The sequence below is a fragment of the Urocitellus parryii genome, chromosome 11 (assembly GCF_045843805.1).
Source record: "Urocitellus parryii isolate mUroPar1 chromosome 11, mUroPar1.hap1, whole genome shotgun sequence".
Taxonomy (NCBI): domain Eukaryota; kingdom Metazoa; phylum Chordata; class Mammalia; order Rodentia; family Sciuridae; genus Urocitellus; species Urocitellus parryii.
The window spans coordinates 117,457,787-117,469,603 of record NC_135541.1 but is presented as its reverse complement, the minus strand read 5'-3'; the positions used below and the strand labels follow the sequence as shown (position 1 = coordinate 117,469,603).

At 40.6% G+C, this 11,817-nt stretch overlaps 1 protein-coding gene across 1 annotated transcript; it reads left to right on the top strand.

Annotated features, from left to right (window-relative positions):
- Positions 1-3,287: 3,287 nt before the first annotated feature.
- On the top strand, positions 3,288-6,191 carry LOC113176359 (T-cell surface glycoprotein CD1e, membrane-associated). Its single transcript, XM_026380825.2, has 6 exons — positions 3,288-3,407; positions 3,721-4,017; positions 4,559-4,837; positions 5,072-5,350; positions 5,737-5,830; positions 5,936-6,191. The coding sequence occupies exons 1-6, from the start codon at positions 3,347-3,349 to the stop codon at positions 6,099-6,101; spliced, it is 1,176 nt and encodes a 391-aa protein (XP_026236610.2). The 5' UTR covers positions 3,288-3,346; the 3' UTR covers positions 6,102-6,191.
- The last annotated feature ends 5,626 nt before the right edge of the window (positions 6,192-11,817 follow it).

The following is an 11,817-nucleotide window of genomic DNA, read 5'->3' as shown; positions in this document are numbered from 1 at the left end:
GGTACTCTCCTCACCTCTTTCACAGTATTCTGCTCACCTCGTTCATACTACACCCTCAAGCCCACTGGGAAGCAAACTTTTCCCATTTGTTTGCCATGGAGTTTGTTATTGTTTTTGGTAATAATGTTGGGTTTCTTGTTTTTCCTCCTACTGCACTCTAAATCAAGTTAGCCACATCCAGCAAAGATGCTTTTTCTTTCTTTCTTTCCTTGCCCTGGTACAAAGCAATGAAGGTACTGTATATGGGAAAGAGATGGGCTTACAACTGTGCTTACCTAGGCTCAATTGTTTTCTAGAATCAGCACTTCTCAACTAGTTGCATACCTTTGATTCCTTTCCAGATCCTCAAGTGATTGTTTTTTAATAGTGTGATCACAGTTTTATAGTTTTATCACTGTTTTAGGTGGAGATGGTCAGCCAAGCTCCTTATTCCATCATTCTGGAAATTTTCTACAGTAAAATTACAGCAACAACTCTTCCAACTGCATGGTCTTAGCATGCACTGTGAATGTTCCCACTTCTCTGAAGATGCACTGTCGTGCAGAATCAAAGAACTTTAGAAGAGGCTCGTTGGATGTTCAAAGGGACCTCAGGGGCCTAACAGGTGGTGGTGTAGCAGAAGTGAGGTGTTCTACTTGAGCTCACTTCCGCCTAACATGTAGCAGGCAGAAGGAAGACCCGGACCACCCAGAGTTTACTGGAGAAGCTGTCTCTCTGAAAATGATGGTTGACAAGCACAAAGGAAACTTACAATGCAATGAACTGATAGAATAATGAGATCTAAAATGCCTACTACTGATTTTGAAAATTGCAGATGTGGCAGGCCACTGTGGGCAGACTGGGTCAAGATCAGATGACCAGTCTTCTGAACTTGTCACTTGAATGTGAACATGATATAACTGTTGCTAGGGTATGCTCTGAGATCCAGTGGGTGATCATGTCTGAATTTATTTTTTTTTTCCATTTTCTCAAGAAAAGACATGATTAAAACAGAGAAGTACATTTTAATGGTTGAGAAGTTTTGTTGTGAAATACAAGTGAATTGCAACTTTTTCAGTTCCTCAGATGGAAGATATTCCCCATAATTGCATAGTTTTTTCATGTAATGGATTCTCTTTCCAAGTTAACTTTTAATATTCCCTTGGACCCAGGTCTGTCACTGTGTTCTGGAAACTGTTCCTTGATCTTGTCTATTTCTTTTCTTTTTTGTTAAGAGAGAGAGAGAGAGAGAATTTTTTAAATATTTATTGTTTAGTTTTCAGCAGACACAACATCTTTTTTTTGTATGTGGTGCTGAGGATCGAACCCGGGACGCATGCGTGCTAGGCGAGCGTGCTACCGCTTGAGCCACATCCACAGCCCCATTGTATATTTCTCTTATCATTTGTTGTAAAAGTACTGCATGCTTCCAGATTTGGTGCTTACACAATTATGGTCCTATATTCCTCTCTATGGTTTCTTCTCTCCATGCTGAACTGTACCAGCACAAGGACTATATATTCTCCCCACTGTTAATTTGAACTACCATTATATTTTTTAGTTCTAAGTAAAATGCCTGGCATATAGTAAGCACTCAATGAACATTTATAATGATTCAAAGAATGTATAAATGAACACATTTCAAGATACTTGATTATTTCCCAAAGCATAGATGATGACATTCTTAAAGTAAGTTTAAGATATAATTTGAAAGAGATGGGGAAAGTCTTTTTTTCTGTGCCACCTCAGGCTTGGGAGGTTCTAATTCATAACACCCCTTGCAACAACCCACATAACGTGAATCATCTAAATTCCTCCAAGTACAGCCTGAATTCCAACACGACCCACAATAACACAATACGCATTGAACTGTGCATCTGAATTTTGTCCGTATAACACCTGTGTTCTCTAGCTGTGTGGCCCCATATCATTTCATCCCAGTCACAATTCTTAAGTCTGCATTATCTTTGCTATTTTCACTCCTCTCACTTCTCACTTCTGTTGCCTTTATTCCGATCACGATGGTCCTCTGCCATCTTCGTGTTACCACTCTGATGCATCCTCCAGTTAATCCAACTGGGATCTAGGCAGTTTTCCTAAATGCCATTTTACCACATCACTCTATGTTTAGCATCTTTCACTTTCATGAAAAAAAAAAAAACACAAAGCACAATTCTCCAGTGTTGCATGAATAATCTTTCATAGTCAAGGTTTACTCATTTCTCTTGTACTGACTCTTTCTTTGTTCCCTAAATTCTAGCACTGACTTCCCTCTACATTTACATCTGTTGCAACATCAGCTTCCTAATAGATTTTATCATGTTGTATGGCATATACCCCTTTTGATATCGTTAGTAAAAATATGTAGGATGGTTCAAATTTTTCTGATGATACTTAAAATAAATATGTCACAGTAACCTGAATTTTCTGCGGAAATAAGAAGCTGTCATTCACAACAAGCCCCACTCTTTTGGAAACATGATGCACTTGCTCTTTCAACTTTCAGCAAGAATAAAGGAGTTTCTCTGGCTGGGGTTGTAGCTCAATGGTAGAGCACTTGCCCAGTATGTGTGAGGCCCTGGGTTGGATCCCCACCACCACATAAAAAAAAAAAAAAAAAAAACTAAATAAATAAAATAAATCATTGTGTCCATATACAACTAAAAATATTTTTTAAAAAAAGAATAAAGGAGTTTCTCTTGGAAGTTCATCTATCTTAGTTTCTCTTGCAAGCACAGTGCCTATTTTCAGAGTAGGATACTACCCCAGCAAACATGTCATTCCAAGAAAGAAGTTTGTGGATTATAATCATACAGAGTAAAAATAAACATACAGAGGCAAAAATAATACTCAGGTAGAGAAAGACAGAGAGAACCAATAAAAGGGAGAAAAGGTGATGATGAGGAGAAGACCCCAGATAGATAAGCAAAGGGAAGATTGCAGGAAGGTTATTGTGCACCATCTGAGTGACTTCCACCACTTCCTTTTGCAGATGACAACTCTGGTGAACTAGATTTCTCTAAGGCCAAATGCCATTGACTTTTGTAGCCATATGACAGACTACAGACTTTGTCCAAATCCAAGACTCCGGGATTTGTGCAGTTGGTGCAATAGGAGAGGTCAGGAGAATGCAGGTAAGAGAGGAGAAACTTGGAAGCCAACAGTGGGGGAGAGAGAGGGAAATGAGAGACCTTATGGGAGGCTGTGGCTGAGCAAGGCAAGAGAGGATTTTCTGATAGGGAAGTGGGTAGAGGCAGAGGTTAGTCTGTGCCACAGAGAGACAGAGGAGAGTAGGAGAAGGTGTGGGGAGGGCAGCATATATCTGACTTCTGAAGAGAGCTTCCTGGCCAAGACATCAAAGCTCCAAATGCTGCTCTTGCTCCTTCTCCTCTTCGAGGGACTTCTCTGCCATGGGAAAAGCACAACTGGTAAGAAGAGCTCAGGAGAAAAGATATTTGTGGTCAGGCACAGGGGAGAAAGCCCTTGGAGAATCTGCCCGAAGGAGGCAATTCTCTTACAATCTGCCCTTGGAGTCTACACTCCAGACTGCATCCTGGGAGAGAATTCTTGCTTCTCATCTCAGTTTCTGTCTCTGATTTTAGCAATAGGGGCCTGGATTAGGGAATAGAGGGTATTGGGATATTTGAAAACTGTAACTATCTGCATTCTTTCTTTCCACCCTGAATTCCTCTTCTTCCTGCATTATCTCTTCTCTCCACCGACCACTCTCCTCCCTTTCAGCTCCCCAGGCTCTAGGACCACATCATGCAGCAGCAGAAGAGCCCCTCTCCTTCCGCCTAGTCCACATCTCCTCCTTTGCCAACCACAGCTGGGCCAGCACCCAGGCCTCTGGCTGGCTGGGTGACCTGGAAATTCTGGGCTGGGACAAGGTCTTAGGCTCCCTCAAGGACCTGAAGCCCTGGTCCCTTGGAAACTGCAGCAAGGAGGAGGTGAAGAGTCTTCAGTCACTGTTACAGATGTACTTCCACGGTTTCATCAGGGTCGTGCAAGCCTTTTCTAGTCAGTTCCAGTTTGAATGTGAGTTTGGTGTTCCAACTCGACTTCTGTCTGGGCTCTCTGGCCATCATCAAAGTGGCGGGGGTGGGGTGGGGGGTGGGGTGGACCAGATTCTACCATCTTAACCCTTCCTGACCTTGCTCCCTGCCTCCCTTTGGCTCACACTCACTTCTCTGCTTCACCCTTCACCACCCCCATCCTGCCATATGCACAGCAGGGCCCGCCTGAGCTTCTCTCTTCCCACCCCTGGACACACCCTCACGTTCTGCCCCTCTGTCATTGGACTGAGTGTTCACATGGCCTGACCTTGACCTCACCACTCCTCCATGAGATTTCCCAGACCGGTCTCCTGTCTTCTATGCCTTCCCTATCAATTATTCCAATATGATTATTCCAATATACATTTATTAGCTTCCAATTTTCTTCCCACACATCTGCTTCCCATTTTGCATCTCAATTCTAGTTTCCTATAGGATTCCCCAGCAATTTGCTCCTTTGAATTCCATCGCTCTCTGGATTTTTTTTTATGTTCATATTGATTCTCTTTTCTGTCCATCCTCAGACCCCCTTGAGCTCCAGACTTCATCAGGTTGTAGACTGCATGCTGGGCAGGCCTCAGAGAGCTTCTTTAATGGAGCATACCAGGGATCAGACTTCCTGAGCTTCCAAGGGGGTTCCTGGCAGCCATCTCCAAGAGGAGGGAGTCGGGCCCAGAACGTCTGCCGGGTGCTCAATCTCTACGAAGATATCAAGGAAATAGTGCAGAGCCTCCTCGATGGCACTTGCCCTCGATTTCTGGCAGGCGTCCTTGCAGCAGGGAAGTCAGAGCTAGAGAGGCAAGGTGAGTCCCCTCCTACTCCTATTGCTCTTACTCCTTTGTTTGGATTCGCCCTTTCTCATCATCTTGTTGAAACACGCAATAAGAGGTCCCAGGGAGAGATGCCTGGCTTCAGGATTGTTTTCCCAAGAATATATGAAAGAAGTGGTAACTCAAACTTCTAAGGCACCCAATACCTGAACTCGAGCTCAAAGTGCTCACAAAACTTCCATTTCTCCCCACTTTCCCCCTGTGTAGTGAAGCCTGAGGCCTGGCTGTCCAGTGGCCCCAGTCCTGGGCCTGGCCGTCTGCTGCTGGTGTGCCACGTCTCTGGCTTCTACCCAAAGCCCGTGTGGGTGATGTGGATGCGGGGCGACCAGGAGCAACGGGGCACTCAGCGAGGTGACCTCCTGCCTAATGCTGATGGCACGTGGTATCTTCGGGTGACTCTGAATGTGGCCGCTCGGGAGGCAGCTGGCCTGGCCTGCAGGGTGAAGCACAGCAGTCTGGGAAGCCATGATATAATCATTCACTGGGGTGAGAGGACTGAGACCCAGCGGGGAACCACGGAAAATAGCCCTAGGGATTTTCAGTGAGGAACTGGGGAACTAGGTAGAAATCCTAAGTGCGGGAAGGATAAAAGTGGGAAAATCCAAATAAAGAAGGGGAAGGAGTGATAGCAAGCAAATTTAAAGAAATTGGAAATCAGAAATTAGAGTAACTAAAGAAAAAAGAAACGATTGATTTGGTGGAAGAGGGCTGGGGTGGGCACATGATGGACATAGACTGGGGGGGGGGATTGAAATACAGGCTCTAGAACACAGTGAGAACCCCAGGAAACCCCCTGCCCCCATGACCGAAGCCTAACTTGTGGGGGATCAGGAGCATTTCACGGGTCCCTCTGCTTGTTTTATCCCAACCAGGTGGATACACCATCTTGCTGCTTCTGATGTGTTTGGCTGCCATCCTCACCTTGGTCCTGCTGTTTGGACTGCACTTGTGGTGTAAAAAGCAGAGGTGTGATTTTTTTTCATTCTTTATTTGTTCATCCTGTGTATCTTTTTTCCCTTTCCCCCTTTCTCTGTGATTCCCCTTCTTTAAGATCCTCTTCTTTTCTCACAGCTCCAATTGGAAAATCCTGTCTCCCGGTAGATCCAAGTCCGCCTTTCCCCTGGGAGCCAAAACCCAGGACCCCAGGAATCCAGCACATCAGCTTCACATGACATCAGAGTCCTGGATCAAAAAGAGAATTTTGAAGTGGAAAACAAGTCTAAACCAACTCTGGTGACATTGGTTTGCCTTGCACGTAAACTCCTTATCTACTTCTTACATATGCTTCTTGTCCTCTGAAGAAAATATGATATTATTCAAACAACTTATTGTGGCAGAGATATGGATCCCTTTGGAAACCCTTTGCTTTTCATCTTCTGGCAATATCTTTTTTTTTTTTTTTTTTTGCTTTGTTCATCACCATTGATCCTTCAAGATGGAACTCAGATGCCTTCTTCTCATGGTTGTTTCCCAGGATTGCCCATTTGAAAGCTCTTCTGTACTCCTCAGATTGGACTGGTCTTCCTCAACACACTCAACCTCTTCCTGCTCTGATCAATCATCCTTTAGGGTTTTTTACTCTACCCTTTCCTCTCAGATGCTTGAAAGTAGGATTTAGGTGTATGTACTAGTAAGCACATGATTTCCTGCTCTGAAAGGACCCGTCTTGGTTTAATGCTTCAAAATACCCCAAGAAATATTGCATTTTCATTTGGCACTAGCCTCATAAATGATGTTTCTGTTTCTGCCTGGATGTAATATATTTTAACCAATGCTGACCAAAATATATTTACTTTGACATAAACCAATATTGTCTTAGTCCATTTCTTCTCTGAAATCTCTGCATCATTTCACTGTGTGCTCACTAAAGCAGTTCTTCTTTCCCTCTCACCAGAGATAAAGGAGGCAGGTGAATGCCTCAGACTCTACTGTGATTTGCATAATAATGTTAATGCATCTTCAGGATATTTAAATAAAACCATGTCACGTGGGATATCACCTGTCAAGCAAGGACAGGTTCAAATTATCATTCCTACTTCCAAGAAAATGTCTATGTCTTTGTTGATGCGCATATTCTGGGGGAAAATTGTACATTTTGAGCAATGAGGAAGACAACATGTGATTGGAGGACAATTTTAATGGGTGGAGTCAGAGGAAAGACAACGATGGAAAGATGGGTTTGATGCCAGTTTAGCTGTGTGCTTACTTTATTTTGGTTCATCATCATCCCAACATCATCCTCATCACCATCATCATATAGTTTGTTTCCCTTCTTTTTATATAAATTATTAAATTATCTAGTTGAGTTGAGATACATTGGAATGAGCTTGTTGGAATCCGAGAAACTATTAGAGCACAGAGTTCATGCAGACGTCCATTCAACTCCTTTCTTTGCATGAGATAATAGAACAGAGTGTGGAGGCTTCTTAGTGTAAGCTTATAACTGCATGTGAAGCATTTTCAAGTTCAACAGTCACTTATTCAGGGCAGAGTATTTACCTAAGAAGGAGGCACTGAGGCTGCCTTCCACTGGTGAGAGTCCATCACCCTCTGTATGACGCATTCGGTTAGCTTATCTAGAGGCTTTGCTGAGGCCAGAGAGGAAGGCAGGATTCTGAGCGGTTGTTCGAAGCAGCAAATGTTGGAATCCAAGTGTTCTCTCCATGGTTTAAATCTGTGAGGGTGACCTCTTTGAAAATAAAGAGGGTCAAGAACAGACCTTTCATTTCTAAGACAAGGTATCTAGTGAAACATCTTTCCTATGTTTCTCATTTAAATAATTTTTGCCATTATTCCAGTCACAATCATTTTTGAAGCCACCATCTGACACAGGCTAACTTTCATGGTTCCATGCCTGATCTTTCCTCTACCACATCCTGTGTTTCTGTGACACTCAATTTCTTTTTGTCCCTCAATTACATCAAGCTTCTTCTCAGTTCAAGTGTCACTTGTATAGAAAGAAATTTGCCGATTAGTCTAAGTAACACACTCCACCTCAGTCATACTCAAATATTGTTTATTTTTTCTTAGTTTATTTCAAATATCTTTATATATTTATTTATTTATTTTTTAATATATGACAGCAGAAGGCATTACAATTTTTACTACACATATAGAGCACATTTTTTCATATCTCTGGTGATATACACAGTATATTCACACTAATTTGTGTATTCATACTTGTACTTTGGATAATAATGACCATCCCATTCCACCATCATTAATTACCCCATGGCCCCTCCCTTCTCCTTCCACCCCTCTTCCATATCTAGAGTTTGTCTATTCCTCCCATGCTCCCCCCTCTCCCTATATCACTATGAATCAGCCTCCTTATATTAAAGAAAACATTCAGCATTTGTTTTTTTGGAATCGGCTTACTTCACTTAGCATTATATTCTCTAACTCCATCCATTTACATGCAAATGCCATGATTTTATTATCTTTTATTGCTGAATAATATTTCACTGTGTACATATGCCACATTTTTTATCCATTCATCTATTGAAGGGCATCTAGGTTGGTTCCACATTTTAGCTATTGTGAATTGTGCTGCTATAAACATCGATGTGGCTGTGTCCCTGTAGTATGCTGTTTTTAAGTCCTTTGGGTATACACAGAGGAGAGGGACAGCCGGGTCAATTGGTGGTTTCATTCCCAGATTTCCAAGAATTCTCCATACTGCATTGTATTCTGTTTATTTTGAATATTTAATTTAGTTGTAATTACCTCATGGTTTTATGCACTTATTGACTTTTTCATTTAAAGCATAGGAAGTATGTCATCCTAAATTTCATCAAGACATCCTAAATGTCTTGATCACATTGTAGCCTCTTGCTTAGATTATAGATTGACATTTTGGGCTAATGAATATGTATATTAAAATAAGTATATATTTCAATTGAAAAGTGATACCAACTGTTGACTCTCAAGAAGAGCTTTTAGTGACACCAATCTTTATCTGATGGGTGATATATTTCCAGGTACCAATGAGTTTCCAAAGTGCTGGTGTCACTAAAAGCTAGAGGTAGATCAATCATATTGTTCAAAGATGAAAAAATGCTCACTCTAAGTTCTCTCTTTCCTTCAGTTATAATCTTTCTGTATATGACAGCATCTTATGTACAGATGTAGACTTAGGAAGGAGGAAGGCAATCCCAAAGCATCTAATCTGACTCCTCTATCTTAAGAGTGAAAAGCCTCGTTGCCCATAACATGCTACTGTGGGTTTTTTTCTGCTGTGCTTTGGTAAATCCCAGGGAGTCTCCTAGGGAAGGATGACTGTTGTGTGCTGTGATTTCGAGGAAACTCTAGGTCTCTGAACGCACTAACTTAATGCAGTCTAGTTCTTTTGGTGAGAAGGTGCTCTAGTTGAGATGTGGGCATAGGTTTGAGTGGAGCACATGACATGCTTCCTGGGGAGGTGGATGAAGGCTACTTACTCATGTGCATTCCCAATCCTCATAAAACTGACACAGATGGGTTTTTTAAAAAGTCAGAGGACATATAATCATTTCATAAGAAACACCAGGTCAACGTGATTTGGGGAATTTTTCAATATTGATCCAGGATATTGTCAGAAACATTTTATGCTAACCCTGCCATGTAAGCCTTTAAACTGAGTAATTTCACCATACAAAAAAACTCAAAAAGCTTAATGCCAAAAGACCAAACAACACAATCAATAAATGGGCAAAGGAGCTAAACAGACACTTCTTAAATATGAACGGTCAACAAATATTTGTTGAGAGAGAAATGAAAACTAAAATTACACTGAAATTTCATCTCACTCCAGTTAGAATGGCAACTATCAAGAATACAAGTAACAATAAATGTTGGTGAAGATGTGGGGGAAAAGGCACACTCAAACATTGCACGTGGGACTATAAATTGGTGCAATTTGCAGTCTAGAAAGCAGTATGAGTTTCCTTTTAAAAATTAGGAATGAAATCACTCTTTGACCCAATTATTCCACTTTTCTGTATATATCTAAGGGAGTTAACATCAGCCCACTACAGTGACACAGCCTCATCGATGTTTATAGCAGTTCAATATCTGCTATGAAACCAATAGTTAAACTATAAAACCAACCTAGGTGTCCTTCAACAGAGGAACATGATATATATGCACAATGGAATATTACTCAGCCATAAGGCAGAACGATTTTTGCCATTTGTGAGTAAATGGATGGATCTGGAGACTATCATGCTAAGTGAACTAAGCCAATCCCCAAAACCCAGAGGTCTCATGTTCTCTCTGATATGTGGATGCTAGCACACAATAAGGATGGAGAACAGATGTTCAGTGGATTAGATAAAGAGGAATGAAAGGAAGGGAGGAGGGACAGGAATAGTAAAGACAGTGGAATAAATCTGACATAACGTTCTGATATACATAGATGAATATATCACAGTGAATCTCCACATCATGTACATGCCCAAGACTGAGATCCAATAATGAGAAATATGCCATGTTGTATAAGTATGTCAATATTGACTGTAATAATAATCCTCCTAATAATCCTGTCATGTATAATTAAAATGAACAAAAAAAATAAAATGAATGAAACATGTTCTCAAAAACTGAGATTATATATGTACATATAAGATTCCTGATCTCCTTCCCTAAATATCATAGGTATAAAATAAGTATCCTTGAAAAGTTCATTCAGTGTTTATTATGTCATGAGGATGCAAACAGCATGACTGTGGAAAGTTTAAATAACACAGAACCTGGTTCAACAAACAAATTGTAACAAAAACTAAAGATGGAGAAGAAACTTTCAGATTAAAAAAAAATGTATCTGTTTAAACAAAAACACTGGATCAGGATCCAAAATCTTGTATTGAAAAAGAAATATGACCCTAAATCACTTCAGGAGACAGGTGTTTTCTAGTATTGTAAACTATATCATTTTGGCTCAAACATAGAAACTATTATTTTTTTTTTTTTTTTTTTTTTTGATAATTACTTTAAATCAAATTTACGAATCAATTTCTTTCTCCAAACAAGGTTCCATGTCTACAAAGAACACAGGTTACTAATTCCAAAAAGACAAGTTGTCAAAACTTTAAATACTTCTCTCAATACTAATAGTTACATTCTCTATCTGGATCACACTTTCATTGCCCCAAATTTCTTGCCATTTGTTTTAATGTCAACAAAGCCTGGGTGCCAAACTTTGTAAAACTGTGTCAGAGCTAGATCTTTAAATAATTATTATAACTAATATATCTACTAGTTATTTGCTAAGAGTAACAGAATTATATATATAAACCTCTTATGAACTAAAATAGTACTTCTGCACACTTTTCTTTGCAAGAGTTCTATTAACCTAGAAGATACTCAAGGGGTTTGGAAAACTTTTTGACTTTCATTTATCTGTATAAGCCTAAATAATAACCAAATTTATTAAGGTATGCCAGTTTGAATGGCATAACATTTCTTTAAAATTTATGCTTCTCAGACCATTAGTGAATAGATCGCTTTTTGAGGTAATACAGAGTTCAAGAAACTATTATTTTTAAAAAAAAAAGAGTGAAAGAAAAGATAGCACTTTCCATGTCCACCAAAAATAAAACCACTTACTGTGTTCTACTTTGAACACAAATATTCCAGCAATGACAGATGTTGAGCTTGGAACAAGAGATTGAGGAGGTATCCTTGCTCTTGAAATAGCATAGTTGCTGGAGAAGTTTGCAAAAAAACATGAAGAATCAAAATACATGGGGGTCAAAGCTGAGAAGAACATGGTAGCCATATCCACTCAGGAGACCAGGGCCCTGGGGGATGCCTGTGTGATGTTCTCTGCCTAATGAATGAGCCAAGCTGAGGATGTGGAAGACCTGATTAAGTGGAGCAGCGTAAACTGAAACTTGGATCTGGGCCTCCCAGTGCGCCACCTGCAGATTTGCAAAGATACACGTGCACACCTGCCCTGGAGCCTGTGTTCAAAG